Below are 20,583 nucleotides of genomic sequence, written 5' to 3' on the forward strand. Positions count from 1 at the left end.
GGATGGATGGATGGATGGATGGGAAGTTTTAGCAGTTTCTAGACATTAAATGCTGCCTCATGTTGCTTGGTTTAAATCCACTGAGAAAAACTTGTGTGAATAACGTTGGGTGTCCCGAAACTTCTCAGTGTTAAAGTAAGATTTTAGAAAAGTTGTGAGATTGTAAAATCTGTCCTTGGACACAGTGCAGTAATCCAAGGACTACAGAATTGGGCTCAACTTTCAAGTGCTGAAAAAATATGCATCAAGTTGTTCTATACCCTCAATTAACAATTTTTTTTTTTTACAACAAGTCAATTTATGAAATTTCTTCCCTCCTAGTTATTCTGTGATCAGTTGTAAAGGGAATTATAGTAAAATTGAAACTCAGTTAATCAGTTTGCATCCTGACATCATCCAGACCATCTGGTGATAAAAATTCAGGTGTGTAAGAATGTGTAAAATGAACAGATTTGGTCTTTTTTGGCTGTGTTTTAGCAGATCGGTGCATAATGAATGAGTCTCACCTTTGACCTCTAGTGTTTGAATCTCTGAGACCAACTTAGACCACTTTCTTGATTTTATTTTGTAGCATGTAAACAAACAAAACATATGGCAGGTTCAGTTAATCTGTTTATGTTTTGTGTCACTCTAATATCATGATACCACTGTACATGGCTGTTGAATGCAAATACGTGTCATGGATCAGTGTTTAGTGAGCAGTCCAAAGCCCTATCAAATTAGCTTGTGCAAATAAAGTGTCTGATAGATTGTTATACATCAGCTGACAGTGACTATTGACTATAATACTTCACTCTAAATGAATATAGATGGGAAACACAGCATGACAGCAATGGATTTGATGGAGCAGAACAATGCTCTGTGTGAACTAATAAAACAAAACAAGTCTGCAGTTCAACATGCATGATCTATAAACAAACCATGGGATGTCTGCACTGCACCTTCCAGAGGTTTTATAACCCATACTTTAGTACTGTTAACGGAGAGTATCGACTACTAATTCTAAGAGAACTGAACTGGTCCTCTGATTGACTGGGTCTATTTATGTCCATCTAGCCATCTGTCTATTTGCCTGTGTTCAGCTGCATCACTTGTATAGGACATAATGCATTTAAGCAAACAAATTATCCCATTATGGTCATTAGTTGTAGTATGAACAACAGCATTCCTGCGCACTTGCAATTTGTATGTTGTGCTCCGCTTATTTGATTTGTGAGCTATAAACAGATCTAAACAGCACAATAGTAACTGGGACATTTCTAAAATGATGTGACATAAGATGACAGATGAAGCTGTCCCATCCAATAGAAAGATACATCTGAAACAAAAATCCTTGCATGTGACCTTGAACAGAAGAAATATTTTTTGTTAAATGCCTAATTCACACACAAGTACATTTCTATAGATTCCACCTTATGATTCTCAAATCACAAGGTGGAATCATCAGTTAAAGATATTATCAGTTAAAGGTAGTGACATTTGGAATAATATTCCAGCTGTAATAGGAGAATGTACTACCTTCAAATCATTTAAAACTCATCTCAAATAATGGCTAAAGGGGAATCAGATTTGTGATCATGAATTTGATATTAATATATGTTATTTTTAATGTATTTTAAAAATTACAACATTTGTTGTTCTGCATTTTCTTACAGTCCTATGAAATTTTATGTTTTAAATTTGTTGTCTGGACTAGATTGGTGTACATTGTTTGATGGTGTGTTGAATTTCTTATTTATCGTTTTAGTCCGACCTGCCAGGGACAACAGATGAAAAGTAGCCTTTTGGCTAACTCTGTTTATTTACATTGATATATTCAACAATATGCACCGTCCCTTTTAAATAAATAATATCAATGTATTCATTTATATGTTGCATTATTAAGACCTTTAAAGTTCTATGTAACATCCCAGTGATAGAAAAGAAAATAGCTTCCTTTAGCGCAGGACTTTTTCCACACCTGTTACTAAGCAGACAAGACAGAAAGCTCTGTCCTCTTTTCTCAAGGTGTGCATTTGAGAAGATTAACATGCAGTTCAACTTTATTGATAAACACTGCATCTGCTCACGTGCAGCATGCAACAGGCATAAAAAAAAATAGGTCATTCATTAGCTAAGCAAGTCATCTATGTTTATTTTGTCAAACACTCCTTGTTTCATGGACAATTGTTTAGTTTCTTTTTTTAATCTTTAATGCTTCATCTTTCATGCTAGTTTTACTGTGGCTAAAATCACAATAATCAAAGAGCTGACAGCCGTGATGATGGTTACAATAAAGGAAGGTATTTGACCGTGAGCCACCTGCAACTCCCTTTTCAATGGTCTTTCACTTTCATCTTTCACTCTTCACATGCTGTTAAACTGCTGTTGGAAAAACACTATCCAGGATGATATGGGATAAATTAAAAAAAAGGCAGATAGCAAGAAGCAACTGTGCTCTAAAAGATGTTGGCTGCTTGATGAGCCTTTATCAGAAATAATCAATAGTCAGTGAAAGTTTTTTTATCCTCCTGGGCCCACCCACAGATCAGATTTCCACTAAGCCTTTAATTGGTGATGACATCACAAAAATTACATTTATGAACATGATAGAGGGAGAGTGACCTGAATGCTTTTTAAAAGGCTTTTTAATTATAAAAGGAGAAAATGGGTTTTTTCAATGGTTTGTTTTTTTGTTTTTTGTTTTTGCAATACCTCAAGTGGCTATTAGTAAATATTAGCACTTACAAGGTGGCATCATTCCTCCCTGAATATGTTACATTTGTTGATGCATTACCACCGGCTGTGCATCAGTAAACATTATGAGGAAAATGTATCATGTCACCTGTGTGTGTGTGCATACACAAGATTGCTTTTATATCAAATAGCATAATCTGAGGTCATACTGACATGGGGAATTGTTCACTTATTCATGTGAATAATGTCTTGGCATAATATGTCTCAACATAATACAGCAAGAGCAATATGGCGTAATGTGTGTCAGCCAGCTGCTCTCTTGCACTGGTAATCTAAAGCTCGATCTGTCACTTTGGTGCTAATGGAAGGAGAGAATTTTGAAAAAGTAGACAGAACCATACCAAGGCTGATGGAGAGAAGTTTGATGCTCTTTTGTGTCCTTCTTACTCAGGCACTTGCTAATGGCATAGATATGACAGTAAGTGCCCAGGGTTAAGTGGCCAGCCGGACAACCTCAGCTGATTTCAGAGTAGCCAAAGATAGTCTGAGGTTAAAGGGCACGCAATCAGCGTCACACAAAATATAGCAAGTTTATTCAGACCGCAACACTCATCCCTCTTTGTAAGGACATAGAGAGCTGTCCCTTGAGCAGTAAAAAAAAATCATCTTGGAAAAAGTTCTGTAACGGTTTCAGCAATTGAGGCATTGATTTTAGATTGATTCTAGATTGATTTTAGATTGCCTGCAAAAAGTCTTGATTTTTAATGGCTGAAAAGCAGAAGAATATTTATTTAGAGTGCTAGACATTAAGATGAGATGTGTAGAAAAATGGTTGATGCCTGTTATTTTACACTACCTTTTTACGATATTGTGTTTGAAGGAATGAAATTCCTTAGATTTGAGTGTTTTATATATAACACTATATATAATCTCGTCAGTAGTGGAGTTTTTATACTTTGCTGCTTACTGTTTCTTTTCGGTTTCAGTCACTGTTCAGTTTAACAGTTCACTCACTGTTAGGTAAGGTTTAGGCACTAAATCACATATGGAAAAGAAATAGTAAAAACTTATATGATTTACTCATGAAAGTGGCCACTTTCTCATTACTTTCATATATTGTTTTAGTAAGTATCCAAAACATACAAGTTTCATTATATAATTTTTCAAGGGATCTTATATCTGTTTTCACTCTTGTATGCTTTTCATACAAGTTTCACACAAGACAGATACAAACTTTATAAGATTTATATATATCTTTTCCATATGGGATAACTTGGTTATATTTAAGAAAATATCATAATTTGGTTTACAATGTACTTGTATATGACATAAACCAGTAATCTACCAAGTCCTATCAAATATCCCACAAAAGGATGAAGACAAAACATTTATACACCAGTACTAAAATATCAGCTTCATAGATTTAGCTTAAAATTACTTACTTCTCTGGCCAACATCCATGACCATCAGATGAGTACAAAAATTACAATGACTTTTGTTTGAGTTCAATTTGGCTTCCTTCTGAAGTGTAGAACTTTTGACCTTGGGTGGGTCAGTGTCATATTTTTCCTGTGAGAACGAGTTAGACATTTGGCACAATTGTACTTCCCCATATAATGTATCATTTGATTGTTTCTGCCAGCCTTTTTCTCCCTGTGTGTGAACATGACACCTGAGCAGTTGCCTTTCCATCTTTCCTCTGTCTAATCTGCACCATTGTTTGGTAATATCAAGTTCCTCAGCCAGGCTTTCTATTTTCTGAGAGTACAGAACTAGAAAAGGGCAGACGTGGTGATGATATCTGTTTGGAAAAGGCAACAACATTGAATGGAGGCTGTTTCCTGTAATGTTGGGACGAGGAAAGGGCAAGCTGAAAGCCAGTGAGACTGGGAGACAGGCTGACAGGGTTAGACATTGTCTGGTAGTACAGGTGAAGGGCATGCAGAGGAGACACTGTCTGAGGGGAGAGGACTGTGGTAGGGCAGCCTGTTGTACTGTAGTGACATTTACAGTATAACACACAAAGAGCTTTAAAAACAAAGGCCAAGGAGGGACAAAGCAATAACAGCAGTGAGATAGTGAAGTACACAAGGGCAGCAGAGTGCTCCAGAATCACAGAGACATGAAAAAAAATAATGGTTTAACCTTTGACATTATACTGCTTGGCAAATGTGTAACTCTCATGCAGGAGTTGTGGGGGGAAAAACAACAAGGTCATGAAGGAAAATCCATCCTAAAATGACAGTGTGTGTTTTTACAGATGACCACACCCCACTAACACCAACACTCAGTCAATTCAATTCAATTTAATTCATATTAGTGCCAAATCACAATAGCAGTTGCCTCAATGCGCTTTATATTGCAAGATAGAGACCCTATACTGTAATAATAGTATAGTAGTTCTATCAATAGCCTATCATGTACCAAATGAAACAGATATTTGAAATTATCACATGACAGATGTTTTTGTTCTTGTTGTTGTTGTTTTCCCCCACTGGCATTTCCTGTGTGCTTCAAAGTCAGGGAAGTGCAAATTCGTGTAGTTTTCATTTGCACCTCAATTTGCACTTCCCTGACTGATACCACACTATTTGCTTTGTAGATCTATTGGTTAGCTATCAGGCATACCTTTTAACACAGTTTTAAAATATTGTCTGGGATAACTGGGCCATATCTTCCTGTTTCACTTTACACTTTGGAGTAGTGCGGGTGTCTGAAGGAAATTAGTTTGGGTGACTAATAACCCTGAGGCATTATCTAAACCCAATAAATCCAACTAAATATGAAAAGAGCCCTATATATTAACATCAATACAATGTGGGGCAGCTGTACAATGCATGAATCCAAAAAACAAAACAAAACAAAACAAAAAACAGCCTTGACCTCTATATCTACCATTATAATGATGTTACACCACTATGACAGCCATCGTAATTTAGTGTCCAGTTATCGCCATGGTAACTGTCTCCAACTGACAATTGTGGCGCCGAAAGAGAAATGGGTTAAAGCAGAGACAACACTGACTCCACTTAAACAGGAATAAGGGGTGTGGCGTGCATCTTTAAGGTCGAAATCTCTGGCCTACATTGAGACGATTTCTAAGATAACTGATTTATAAATAAATAAGTAAATAAATAAATAAATAAATAATGAGCGTGACCGTACATTCAGCGGTTGTTTCCAGATAAAGTCGCCTGTCGGGGACAAAGGGAGACCTCAATCACACACACTGATAACCTCTCTATTACTCGTGACGATCCATCAAGGCTCTGAGCTAAGTTACGTGCTGTTTGGTTTGACTGACATAAAACAACAACAAAAAACACCTTGCACAATATGCCTCAATATCCGATGCGTGACGTCTTCGCATTGATCCACTTTTGCGTCTCTCAACCTGTGGATTATCTGATGATTGAGAAAACCCGAGCCATCATCCGCCTGGTGATTTTCCTTTTCACGGAAACAGCTAAACAGCAGTGTCATAACGAACGAGTTCATTTTACTTGGAAATGACAAGTGGATTAATCATGGTTTTTATCCCGTTTTTGCAATATCCGCGTAGCCAGCGATTAGTGCCAACAGACACACCCTCGTGGTACATGTTCGCGTGGTAAATAACAAGCAGCCTTGAAAATGCCATCTCGATTAGTTATTGTGACCATGTACACCAGACAGGTGGTTATTATTGAAAACAATAATAATAATAATAAATGACACCGCACGTTTGCCTAAAATAATTCCACAAAGAAGTTTGCACGAAAGACACAATTTATGCACACTGGAGAGGCATTATGAATAAAATTGCCTTGCCTTACAGTCCTATTGCACTCATATTCTTTTTAGACCACTGGATCCCTTTTTGTCTTTATATGAATAACACAATCAAATATGTCGCTTATTAACTTACCTTTTGTTTCTCCAGCGGACCGTTGGTTAACAAACTGATATCCACCTGCAAAAATCAATCAGTTTGTCTCACAAGGACTCTGCTTCAAGTATTCTCATCTGTCAATATGTGCAACCTGCTCATATGTACTTCCCCTGGAAAAATAGATGTGATGACGACAACAGTGTGACTCCTGGAGTGACTGCTTATTTAGTGCGTGGAATCGTCCCTGCCGCTCCCTTTCTGCATCTCTCCCTCTCTCACACACCAGGCACGCTCACCACAGACCCTCCTGCTCACAAAATCATTAAACACCACAACAAAGGGGGGTGGATGGTTCCTTCTTTATCTGATATATGTTGTGTTTGTTATTCGCGCAATCCTTCACAAACTTATGACATGAACATAACAAAGAATACGGAAAAATGGCATACAATCAAGAACAATTTCAAGAAAAATTCCAACATGAGTAGTGGCTTAAGTGCACTGCTTAGTGACTCAAGTGCAAGGTAATGCACAAAATGTTTTGATTTTAATATGGTACACAACAGTTAAAATTGTGTTCCTGAGAGAAAAAAAACACCTTCATAATAATTAATCATACACAATCATACATTAATCAAACACAAACTGATTAAGGAAATCTCAGTAGAACCTCAGTAAAGCCTTTCATTGAATTTATTACAATAAGATACAATTGAAAAAAATCTGCTTTTAAAGCTCACTTAAATTAAAAATAAGCTTTAGTACACACAAAAGAATAAAATCAAAATTGAAAGACTGAAGTCAGTGCACTGATTAGCTTGTATACATGTGGGTAGTGTAAAATATATTAAATCCATGTGACCTGGGATGAGTATAGATGATGAGCACAACATTAATGAATGTATGTGGGCATTTCTGTCATGCTGCTACTCCCTCAAGACAACTTCATTGGGAGGAAAACACCAGCAGGAGGCAAAGTGATGTCACACCATAGCTCTCTGCAAGAGGCAAAGGAGGAGTTAACATAGAGAAAGCCTTCCCCTGCTAGTTCTTATTTATTCTTTTTGCTTTCACTCTTACATGCATGCTTGTGTAGATCCAGGGCAGAACACTACTGACTCTGGTGTAAACCCCGGGTTTGTTTTTTTCACCACAGCCAGCTCCCCAGCTGGTAATCCCCACCAGGTAAAAGCGACTCTCTCCCTGGCATACCAGAGGTCCACCACTGTCACCCTGGAAAAATATATTACACTTGATTAACAGAAATGTTACTCCAAAGTTTGCTAGATGGTCAAATCCATGCATACTTATATGATTTCTGTTAGCTGTTCCTTAATACTGACTGCTCACCTGACAGGAGTCTTTGCCTCCTTCGAGTTTCCCAGCACAAAGCATATTATTGGTCACCAGACCTCCATAAGCATCACGACTGTTACACACCCGTGTATCAATGATGTCCACACTCACTTCCATCAGATCCTTCGAGACAACACCTTAAAAAAAAACAAAAAAAAAAACAAAACAAAAAAAAACGTCATTGTTTCCTTTCCATGGCAATATAATACCCCACAATAGTAGCTTGATGTAAATATTATACATTATTGTGAGTTGCACTGTCTAAGCAACAGAAATTGTGCATTGTTTGTTTTCTTCATTTTTCTTCAGTTTTTATGATTAATAATTTCGCAGTCTTTTGTTTATTGATTGAGAGTCGTCACCCACCCATCAGTCGTTAACATTATTTTTTCAAGCATATTTTTCATCAGATGATTATATAGACAACAGATACTGGTTACTTCCTCATCATTCCCTGATGGCATTGTTGTTGCTTTCTTGTAATCCTTCCCCATTCTTTCTCAGCTTGCAGATTTTTGTTTTTGTTTTTTTATTGCATCAGCAATGTTTAATAGTTTGCCTTTCACTGAGGAGTGGCTTCCATCTAGTCATTCTGCCTTACAGGCCTGACTGGTGTAGTGCTGTAGAAATGGTTGTTCTTCTAAAAGGTTCTCCTATCTCCACAGAGCAAAGATGGAGCTCTGTCAGAGTGATCATTGGGTTCTTGGTCTCCTCCCTGACTAAGGCCTTTCTTTCCCAGTACCTCAGACTGGCCAGACAGAGCCCTGATGGTTTCAGACTTCTTCCATTTATGGATGATGGAGGCCATTATGCTCACTGGAACCTTTAATGCTGCAGAAGTTTTTCTTTTTCTTTTTTTTCTGCACCTTTCCCCAGATCTATACCTCCATACAATTCTTTCTCAACAATTCATTAGCACCATCAACTATGGGACCTTATATAGACGATGTGTGCTTTTCAAAATAATGTCCAATCTACTGAATTTACCACAAATGGACTTCAGTCATGTTGTAGAAACATCTGACATATTTTGAGTGCCATAGCAAAGGCTGCGAATATTTATGCTCATGGTTTTTTTTTGTTCTATCAATGCGTTGGGTGGGTTCTAACCTCCTACAATTTAAGGCTTTAGTTTCAGTGAGTAAAATGGCTAAACGTCACTCATAGACCAAACCTAAACTTTTAAAGCCTTATCTACAGTAAAACAATCAAACACTACTGGAAACAACAGCACTTAAACATGTAATGCAGACGCAAGGCAGACTGTATTGCCCAACACATTAGTATGGAAATCATGGGAATTCAGTAAAATAAATTACATTCATAAATAACTAAAACTTGGTCATTTGCTAGATTTCTAGTCTAGATTTCTAGATACTTAACATTTCGGAATTTCTGCTTACCTGAACCGGCCTGTGTGGTGCCAAAACCCGAGGTCCAGCACTGAGTTCCTTGGACAAAGTTCTGGTTATATGCTGGCAGACAAGCAGGCTGAACTTTATCTGGTTAACACAAAAATATGTATTTAAAATTTTGCCAACACATCAGCCGCCTTGTGTGCTCAAAAGGATAGTAGTGTAGATAGATCTGTACATATACGGTAAAACAACTTCACTATGTAAAGCAGATTAACAGTTTGACTGTGAACTCACAGGCTTTCAAAGCTCAGACTGAGCAGCAAAGGAAATATTTTCATTGCTATTACTATCCTGCACATTGTTTTAGTGTCCTGTTTTTGTTAATAATCTACACAATCTACTGTAGACTATATACAGCAGAGAGTAAGAGAAATACTTATTTGATCCCCTGCTGAATTTGGAAAAACTTTATGTGATGTGTATGGTTGCTTAAAATAAAGCTACCATAAAAATTAAAGACTGTTCCTTTCTTTGAGCAAATTCAGCATGGGATCAAATAATTATTTCCCCCACTATACTGTGCAGAATATATATGCATAACACTCTCCATAGTGCTATTAAACACAGGTTTCATCATCGAAGGATTTCTGTGCTGGATATTTCCATGGAGGAAGCAATTAAATCCTTCACACACTCTGCTTTCCAACATGATGCCCACACACATGCTTATGTGATTATTAAAATCTGAACACAGCTATAGAGGTTGGATGACTACACACATTTGTTAAAGAATGTAAAGATGCAACTAACCATTGAAAGTGACTGGGGATGTAAGTTTGAGAAGAACAACATCTTGGTCATTTGTTTTAGTGTTATAGTTCTCATTGACTATGATCTTCTCAACAAAGTACGGAACAGGCAGGTTGTTCAGCGACACCGTTCCACCATATACTTTCCAGTTCTGAGGGGATAGAGCCGAGTTGTCTCTGAAACCCCGAAAAACACTCTTCAATGGACAGCAACAGATTAATGTAGATTTCAGCACAGAATAATTGGCATTATGGTTTTTAAAATGTATGAATTTTGAATTGTTAACTGCAGCTGGACCTTAAAATATCTACAATTACAATGTACAGACTCTAGGAATCAGAGAGTTTATTAAGGTAGACTATGGTCAATTTAAGAGAGTGTGATAAAACATTTACAAAGGTATGTTTGTTTTATTTTCTTTTTTTTTTTCTTTTTTTTTTGTCACCTTGGGAAACAGTGGGCAGCAGAAAGCACAAAATCAGGGGAGATCAGGACTCCTCCGCAGACATGGGATCCTCTGAACTGTAGTGACAACTGCCAAGGCCAATGACCTAGTTTAGCTATGGTGCCACCAATGATCCGGGACGTGGCCTGCTGCTTACCACAATCTGGACAACAATGCAAGGTACCATGCAAAAGAAAGAAAGGGAAACAAAACTATTGTCAGCATAGTTTTATCCTTGATGAATGCAGAAAAAAATACATTGTATGTGCCAGATCTTCATAGGAGTCACAATGTTTTATGTTATCAAGGTCACCTAACAAAACACCTTGTGGCCATAACTTAAGAACTCTTTGAGTAATTTTTACACAACTTTAAACAAGTCTTAAGTGTTAGGTTTTGTATTGTTGATTGTCATTTATGCTTAGAAATATTTAACCATATATGCTTAGAGGTGTATAATCAATTGTGTAGTGATAGGATGTGTGATCTTTAGCAGGCTACAAAGGCTTGGTGTGCATTCACACCTACATCCTGGGAGCATGGGAAGAGGTCGTACCTTGTCTTATTGTTTTATGGTAGGATAAACATGGCTATATCTGTTTTAGGCTAAGTGCCTTTTGTTTAGATGAACTGTTGGACTTCCAGACCAGCAGGTTTAGGGAAGTCATTTATGGGGTCACACTCTGACACCCCCCCACACACACACACACACACACACACACACACACACACACACACACACACACACACACACACACACGGTACTCTTTGTTTGTATGTAGACGTCATATGTTAATGACCCTATGCATATTCATGTAACCACAATAAAAGGAGTGCTATGGGGAACCTGGCTGAGAGTCTGACGGAGGTCAAGTGGTGGGACGACACTTGGCTCCAGGCAAGTCTCCTTCATGCATGAGTAACATGAAGAACTCTGCCTACTTGGTGTTCAATGCTTTTGCTGTGTAATTATATTGACTTCAACGTTCCAGCGAATAGGTTCAAGCTACAAACCTATCATTAAGATTTTATGAGGCCAAATTTTAGCCAGTTAAGTAGCATAGGGGTTTTCTTAACTGCTTTGATGAGGTCCTAACATCCGCTATTGGCCCTGTGCTCACTACCAGAAATTGCAGACCCACCACTGGCACCCTGTGCTTTTTGCAGGTAAGAGCAGGTTCACCCTTACCATATCTGAGAGACATGAAAGGGTCTAGAGAAACCTGTATGTTATGGTGATATGATGGTTTGGGGAACCATATCCATGAGAGGATGAACAGACTTCTGCAGGCTAGACTATGGCCCCCTGACTGCCATTAGGTATTGGGATTAAATCATTGGATCCACTGTTGCACCCTACACTGGTGCAGTGGGTCCTGGGTTTATAGTTCATCATGATCTATAGAAATCTATAGAAATCCGGAATCGAAGGTATGGCAATCTGGAGATGTTACTGAAGCTCAAGTTACTTTGCTTTGGCCTTCAGGTCATCTGTATTTTGGTGGTTTTCTTCCTCTTAAATGTCTAATAGATTCTCTTTGGGATTCAGATCAGACCGGTTGGCCAAATGCAGTAATGATTATCAGCATTCTGATCACGATTGGTAAACCATTTAGCAGTAGTTATGGCATTGTGGATAGGTTTTTATTCCGTTAGGAAAAGGAATTGCCAATCTGGAAATCAAGTCCTCATGAAGTTCTCTCTCCTGGTATATGGCTGCATTAACTTTTGATGTGATAAAATATCACTGACATGATTTGGTGCCCCAAATCATCATAGACAGCAAAAGCACACAGGACTTCAAACACTTTGGATTCTGTCTCTCTGTCCTCTCTTTCCTCCAGACTTCAGGACCTTGATTTACAAATGAAATGCGAAATGCAATTTGATCTTTTAAAAGGACGTTGGACATAAAGTCCAGGTAAGACATTTTTGATATTGTTTCTCACATTCCTAATATCAAGATGTATTTGGTGGCTCTTAATGCTAAAATAGCAGCCTCTTTCCCAAATTCAAAGCTCTGCCAAGTTCTTTGACAATCCTTTCAAAGCTTCATCTTGCCTGTTAAAGTCAGCCTTTTCAGCAGTGACCATCTGTGGCTCACCCTCCTGGAGGTTGTCAGTTATCATCATCTGAACCGTACAGCCAGCAATCATCCCCATGATTGCGACCGTGTGTACTGACCAAAGCTATCAAAAATTCTAACAGAAAAATGCTTGAACCTTGAAATTTTCAGAAAATGATTCAGATACTTTTGTTAGGATTGCACTGGCTAATAACTGCATTTCAGTCATAGGTACTGGGTGTAAGGCAGACATAGAAAAAGAAATAAAAAGTGTGTGACATATGACTGTAGGAACAGATGGAGGCTCCTTACCCACACACTGCAGGGAGACAGTCTGCTTGTTCGGACAGGGAGAACTGCATGTTGCCACAATAAGGGAAACATGTTAAAATGGGTACATGCAGTCAACCAATGCTAATGTTGTTAACCAACAAATCATATGTACCTGACATTTAGCCGAGCCTGGATTGGAGCAGATCTTGTACTGTTGTTCAGTGTTAAACCTGTGGAATCTGATTGAATTGTAGCTGTCATATAGACGCTGGAGGCAGAGAGAAAAATGATTAGATAAACGTGCACATATAGAGACCATTTTCTGCAGTCAATGTCTGAGTGAATCTGTAAACTAATTGCGCTTCTATCATACTGAGATGCCCCACTGGTAGTCATTCCTGTGGAGAATCAATTCAACCCTAAACACAGCAGCAGATCAGGTGATGTTTCATGAACCTCTGTAGGTAATTACAGGTTGGGGTTTGAAGCCCACGTGTTTAAGGGCTGTTGTTAAAATCGACCCTTCCAAATGACGAGCTAAATCACTCATTCATGAAGCCCGTGCTAGGTCTAAATGATGATAGATAATGGTAAGATATATTATGAAGATTACCTTTGATCCAAATTTTTTCTCAGCTGCCTTTAAACTTTTTAGCCTTTATTTATATAGGGCACTAGAGAGAAGACAGCTAGTAAAGGGCCTCAGGGTGTATGCAAACCCAGGCCTCTGCAATGGTCTGGGTTGCCTGTTCTACTGAACTATACCAGCACCCAGCTATCTTTAAACTTTTTTATACATGATGTTCAATACATTTTAGGTGAGCTATGACAATAATAGGCAGGGTAAAGTGGTGATCATACTTTCTGAATCCTTGCCGCTTGCAGATCTGCTTGGCTTCATTGTCATCCCACCCTTGGTTACACACTGGTAGGAAGCGGCCATCTGTGGCTGTTCTGACCTGCAGACTGTTTCCCTCACCAAACCTCACTGGAGAAGTAATAACAAGAAGGGATAACAAAAAGAATACACCTTAAATCTCCTAAGTCCATTATGTGCACATGTGACTATTAGGCAATTTTAGCTTTCATCTATCCATCCATTCGCTTCCGCTTATCCTTTTCAGGGTCGCGGGGGGCGCTGGAGCCTATCCCAGCTGTCATAGGGCGAAAGGCGGGGTACACCCTGGAGAGGTCGCCAGTCTGTCGCAGGGCCAACACACAGAGACAGACAACCATTCACACTCACATTCACTCGCACATTCACACCTAGTGGCAATTTGGATTATCCAATTAACCTATCCCCACAAGCTTGTGGGGATTTTAGCTTTCATTTTGCAGAAAATGTTTAATTTGCCAAGACCTTTCTTGTGCATTCTTCTAATATATTTACCTTGTTGTTAGGCATTACATAGAGTGTATAATATGAATAAAGCCAATACAATTATACATGATTCAGATTTAAGTTGGATCCCCTAAGAATTCTTACATATATTGATACATATTCCTTCCATAGATTATTATTGTTATTTTCCAATCCTACTTCATCTTCTTTCTTTATGAGTGTGCTGATTTACCACAGTATGCTTCGTCAGTGCCATGTTGGCAGTCCTCTTTTCCATCACAAATTACAGTATTGTTTGGGCAGTTGTCCTTTGGCAAAACTGCACTTTGGGTTTTCTCATCATTGCTCCCATCATGCTCATCGTAGTGGATCGCTGATGTTGCTCTCCTGGTGCCGTACACAACTGTGGTTGGAGAGTATGTAGTAATGATTTTAAAGTAAGTAGAGGTAAAGTGTGCCATTATTGTTATCCTTCACACAAACAAAATAATGAAATAAAATAAGAACAGTAATGTGCATCTTAAAATTGACTTTCCATCTCACTTAATAAATATCAGCAACTATTTATACGTACTCCAGTTAACATAAATGATTTTCAAAGTGAGCACCGCATGCAACGGACCACACAGAGAAAACATTTTGTCAGTGCCAACAAATCTCTGTGGAAGTAAAAAAATTCATATAATTCCATTCCATTTTTATTTATAGTTGCAAAATAATGTGTTATACACTGGTAATGACATTTAATAACTGAGTTTATGCTTCATACTGTTTTTAAATACCAACATACACAAAAATGAGCAAATGAAAATAGATAAATTCTTACACTCTTAGGACCACAAGGGCACAAAAATACTGTAAGTAACTGAGCTTCACATGCAGATACAACAGGTTCAAATAACTTAGTTCACAAGTTTTGATGACAGTGTTCAGTGATCAAAGTATACCTCCAAGCCAAATGGCCACCCCCAGCAGAGCAAGCAACAGTAGGACTGACACCGAAACACCAATGCACCTTTTCTTGCTCTCACAGCATCCCTTTTTCTTCTTTGGGACTAAACACAGTCAGAACAAAAGCATATAGTGACACACATATTAATGATCGTTGGAGCGACTCTGACTCAACATTTATTTTGTTTGTACATTTGCAATACGTGGATTTTATTCCTAGAAAATATGGGAGGAGCGGGTATAACTCACTTGTGATGGGCTGTGAGACTTGGGGAACAGCCACAGATGATGGATACCGAGGGATGTAACGTGGCTGGGTTGGGGGCATCATCCCTGGACCGAAGCCATACACCACCTCTTCATAAGACCTGAGGGGTGGCTGTGTGTGGACAGCAACAGAGTAGTAGGGAGGAGGGGGGGTGCCCTAAGAGAAAAAGACAAAAACAATGAGGGCAAAACAAATACTCTGCAAGATTTCATAGATAAAATCTCTAACTGGAATAACAAACAATGTCATGTGAAGTCTATGTCCAATATTATGTAATCACTCCTTGGGCACAAGATGTTGTTTGTTTGCTTTCTATGTTTGCTCATCTTGAGAGTAGTTTTATTTTAATGGGGAGAACCTGAACGTTCTGAATTTCAACCAAATTAAATCAAAGTTATTAATTTTTTTTGCGTGTCAATGAGGGAAATTAGTATTTGGTCCTCTACAGCCTAGCTAGAAACCTGACTCTGACCACCACCATGTGCAAGACCATGGTCAAGGTCATGCAGGGGCATAGCCAGAACTCACTCATATAGAAAATCTGTGGAGAGAGCTGAAGTTTCAAATTGCCAAGCAGCAGCCAAGAAAACTAAAGGATTTGATTCTGTAAAGAGAAGTGGGCCAAAGTGGGCCTTCCTAAGATAAGTAAAAACCTGGTGACCCCTGTGCTTGCCAACAAGGATTTTTCCAGTACTAAGTCATGTTCTAAGGCATATATATTAGGTATAATATATACAATTAGACATACATGAGCTAGAATGGTAAATCATCCATATGTGTTTCTTGTTGTTAAGACTCTGCACATTTGTGGTTGTCAAGAGTCTGCATGTAACCTATTGTCCTCCATGATATCCAAACACTGTTATCAAGTCTACACCAGCTCAACAACCTTATAGGCACAAAGAAAGAAGTGATGTATCCTGGCAACAGTGTCTAACAGATCAGATTTAAGAGTATGTTCCTCATTTCTCAGTGATATCGTCTCTGCTAGTAGCCATATCAAGAATTTCAAACAAAGGTCTTAATCCATATTTGGAGACTTGCATGGGACAAGTTGGTGCAAAATGATAGTGGGAAAAATGCACCTAAGAACAAGTTTGTTCGCTGGGTTTTTCTTAGAGGAATAAGTGGCTCAAATACTTTAATCCACATGGGTTAAAGGTCTACCATGTGTTCATTGGGAGTGACTCATGGCACAGACTACTGACTAGTTAGATAGCCACCTTAGTAAAAGAATGGTGTCTAAGCAGCTGTCAGCCGTAGTGCGTTTCCCTACTGTATCTACCAAATAACTGGTTTTGGTATCACTTCGTTGTTAGCAAGTGTTACTTTAAGTTTTCCCAAAAGTGTTGGAGGTTAATCTGGGCAAAACAAGGATGTTGCAACACTTTCTAATGCATTTTTTCTTTTTGTTTGTTTTAAGAGGGTGTGGTATTGTTTTTGGTCAACAAAAAAGTTCCAGTAAGCATTTGTCAACCTTAGGGTGTCATTGACTGGAATCACTGCATATAACAATATCTCTCTGATTGCCTTTCTACTACGGAACAATCCAGCAATCCAGCACCCTAACACTGACCCGGTGTCTCGTTTTCTTTTTTCCTAAGATGATAAAGTTAGTCTGTGGGCCATACCTCCCCATTTTTATCAATTATTAACAATGAAAGTTTGCCCAGGTTAAAGTTTAGTGAAATGAAGGTCAGCATTAGAGCATCAGCAAACTCTTTGTCTTTGTTCACTTCCTGTCTAATTTTAAATTTGTCTCTCACCCCTGGCCCCCATCCCATACTTTGAGAATCACTTCACCAACACATGCTGTGTTTATTCTGAAAGGAATTTGGCCTGTGCTGCTAGTGTTTCAGTGTCACATGCACCATTTCCTTGAAATAGTGTGCAATGGCATTTTAGGTATGTTTTCTCTTACTGGCTAGGTGATTCAGGTGATTCTGCTACCCAGTCAGGAGCAGTAAAAAACCCTGTGAGTGTGCACAATGGACTATAATTGCCATAGGTGTAGCACTTGTGTAACATAGCATGGTGTTCATTGCCCATTGTTTCGCTTTAAAAGATGTTTGTCTATTTTTTGTCAGGGATAAATCTGAATCTGTTGGTTGAAGAAAACCCTTTTTTCTTTGTTATTTGAAATATTATTTTTTTCAATTGAATTCGGTCATAAATAATGTTGAATCTTAATTAAGCTTTAAAATTAAGATACATTTATTTATTAGAAGACTGCACTGGTTATAGACTGCAATTTTGTTTTAGAGCAAACAAGTTAAAGAAGATTCATCCTCATGTGTTCACACCAGGTATGCAGATAGAGTCAATCTTTACCTAGTTATATGGTTACAAAGTACTTAAAGTCTTATAAATTATGTCCACTGTGCTAAATCAAATTTGGGCAGAAAAATGTGAATTTGATTTGTTATTTTCTTCATCAATAACAGCATGATCTTTGGTTTTAAACCAAGTTTTCTGCTGATTTCTTCAATATTCATGTTTTCTTGTTTTAATGACCAATGGTCTGATTAATTTATTAGATTAATTTCACCGGAAATTAATCTAATAAGAATAACAACACTGGTCAACAAGCATTTTCCTTCTGAGACTCTTTCACCTGTATTTTAGCAGAGTTTACTGGCTGACAACAAACTGGAAAATTATGTTCCAAGTACTCGCCAACTTGGATGATGTTTCAGCATTTAAGAAATAAGTTTGGTCTCAAGAAAAGTAAAACCAAAGTTAAGGAAAGCATTTTTGCTGGTCCTGAAATCTGTGAACGGATGTTTGATGATTGGTTCCGAATGAAACTGAACCCAGCTCAACTAGGTTGTGCAGAATTTTCTTAGCAGTCACAGAGGAAAAAGTTTTGCTGAGCTTGTGGATAACACACTGAAAGTGTGTGAACTACTAAGTTTTTCCCATGCTCATTGCTGGAGCATGGCTCATGGATTTCATCAAAATAAAAAGCCAATATCAACTCTTGGTCCCTACAAAGACAAACAGATATGCTGTACAAGTGAAAAACCAAGAGCTAAATTAACAGAGATTTGCTTTAACATATCTCTAGGAAACAAATCAAAACAGTCTTGGCAGAAAATAGCTACAATTCCAAACATTGTGTTGATATATTGATGTCCAGCAGTATCAAAACATGAGTGATGTGTATGTCACAAACCTGACATGCAAGCTTTAATTTGATTACATATCTGAAATCACTGTAAAACAATGGATAAAGACCTGGAATTTCCTACTAGCAAATAAAAATATATTTTGTAGATCAGTCTAATGAGGCAAACCTTCTACTGGTGCCTGGTTGTGTCTAAAGGTAACAAAATCTACCAACCAACATGTCACTAACTTACATGTGAAACTATTTTCAGCTAAACTAAGCAAAAGTATTTTTGTACAGCAATTAAAACGTGTGCTAATTTTAGTACTGTGCTCTTTATGCGACATGTGGGAACGCAGCTGGTGATATCAACGTTTGCAAATGCTAAATGCTCTGTGGCTGTACCTGTTTGAACACAGCATGCCTTAATCACCTGTTTCCATTATCAACTAAGCCTCTGTAAAAAGTCATACAATGTGAAAAAACAAGTTTCTGATGAGTCATTTGACCTCCTGACATTCTTGTAGCATGAAAGAGAAACATTTGTTTGTTTTCACATACATACATACATTATTTAAACAGTTTTTGTCACGTTGTAAGTGATTTCAATCCTGAAACTGCTGCTATGAGCAGTTTGCAGTTTGTGTATGAACCGCACTAAGAAATTGAGAAAAAATAAGATGTGCTATTAGGGTAGGGTCACTGGTAAATAACCCTTAAAGAAATACTTTCCTTTATGCAGTCTAAATTTTGGGCTTGACCATTGCCTTTCCTCAGCTGTTGAGACCTTTTTCTAATATCAATGTGATCAGTGATCACACTTCCATAAACTGGGGAGACGAGCATATAGTTCTCAAAATTTAGATTTGCTATTAAACCTGTTTCAAGTTAAGTTCAGTAAAAGTGTGAAACTGTGAAGGCAAGCATTACTCACCAACAAAGATGTATAGTTTTTTTTTTGTTTGTTTTTTTTAAAAGACCTATAGGCAGCATAAACCTTACTTTATTGTAATCAAATGCCTTAGCAGAATTAGGTGGAGGTATAGTCATATTTCTCAGCATAGTGCATACGGTCATATTTCACAGTTTGCTCTCAAGCTATTATTATAAATAAAAGGTGGAAAAATTAGAGGATCTATGCAACACAAAGGACAGCATCACTCACACAAACCATGTCATCTAAAATTACAAAATCCATCCATCCATTTTCTTCTGTTAGCACAGTTCAGGGGTAAGCTACAACATAATCTGATATAAAATGGTAAACTAAAACTGTCCCCCTTTTTTAATCTGCCAGCCTTGTATGGGCAAAATTAATAATTCTAGATTCAAACACAACATCCAGAACATACAATGAAATGCAGAAAGCTGCAATTACAGGTATCTCTCTCTTTATTTTATCTAAAAAGACAAGAGTTAGTACAATGAAAATGTGAAGTTTAATAACATTATTTCCTCCATCATCACATCAGGAATATACACAATTTCACAGACACAGGGATTTGTTTATGTGTTCGTGCATCTATACCATATCTCTATATTACACAGTCTAAAATTGAATAAAGAATACAAATAATTGCCCATATAGACTAGATAAGCTAAGACAGAAAGCCTCTATAACACCTGAAGGAAAGTGAAGTCAAATCTTTCGCTCTGTAATCTCTTTACTGAACAACATTCTTCAGCCTTCTGAGGAATGCAACATATACTCACAAGCAACACAGTTCTCTAGATTCAAAACAATGCAAACTGAAGCAGAAAACACAGCCATCATTCAGGTGAACAGTAATTAAGTGGGAAGTTTGACTATTGAGTGAAGACACGCCAGCAAGAATCAGAACCTACCGGGTCATGTTTATCCATTGGACTCAGGAAAGTGTGTAGAGTGGAGGTGAGAGCAGGTGTGTGGAGCTTTTTCAGTGCAGGTTTACACAGTCTGGAGCATGGTGGTGAAACATTAAGCACGTTTGTTCTCCTTCCTTTCGTCTCCTCTGCTTTCTACTCAACTGTGTTTCCCACTCAACTTAAACCAAGCAATAGGTAGGTAGGCCTACCTTCC

General features: G+C 37.9%; 1 protein-coding gene across 2 annotated transcripts in view; it reads right to left on the minus strand.

Moving 5' to 3' along the window:
* Positions 1-20,544, minus strand: part of tmprss13a (transmembrane serine protease 13a) — a 26,090-nt gene extending 5,546 nt beyond the window's left edge. For both annotated transcript variants that reach the window (XM_042218078.1, XM_005915795.3), the window contains exons 1-13: positions 20,370-20,544; positions 15,397-15,571; positions 15,144-15,251; positions 14,429-14,599; positions 13,716-13,842; positions 13,027-13,122; positions 12,894-12,937; positions 10,517-10,679; positions 10,072-10,247; positions 9,307-9,405; positions 7,898-8,040; positions 7,628-7,780; positions 6,584-7,545 (exon numbers count right to left, since the gene is read on the minus strand). In XM_042218078.1, the coding sequence (XP_042074012.1) occupies positions 7,531-7,545; positions 7,628-7,780; positions 7,898-8,040; positions 9,307-9,405; positions 10,072-10,247; positions 10,517-10,679; positions 12,894-12,937; positions 13,027-13,122; positions 13,716-13,842; positions 14,429-14,599; positions 15,144-15,251; positions 15,397-15,571; positions 20,370-20,387 (1,488 nt within the window). In that variant the 5' untranslated portion in view covers positions 20,388-20,544 and the 3' untranslated portion in view covers positions 6,584-7,530. The remainder of the gene's footprint in view (positions 1-6,583; positions 7,546-7,627; positions 7,781-7,897; positions 8,041-9,306; positions 9,406-10,071; positions 10,248-10,516; positions 10,680-12,893; positions 12,938-13,026; positions 13,123-13,715; positions 13,843-14,428; positions 14,600-15,143; positions 15,252-15,396; positions 15,572-20,369) is intronic.
* Positions 20,545-20,583: the final 39 nt, after the last annotated feature.

The sequence above is a fragment of the Haplochromis burtoni genome, unplaced genomic scaffold, assembly GCF_018398535.1.
Source record: "Haplochromis burtoni strain Fernald_Lab_line unplaced genomic scaffold, NCSU_Asbu1 Contig_15, whole genome shotgun sequence".
Classification (NCBI taxonomy): domain Eukaryota; kingdom Metazoa; phylum Chordata; class Actinopteri; order Cichliformes; family Cichlidae; genus Haplochromis; species Haplochromis burtoni.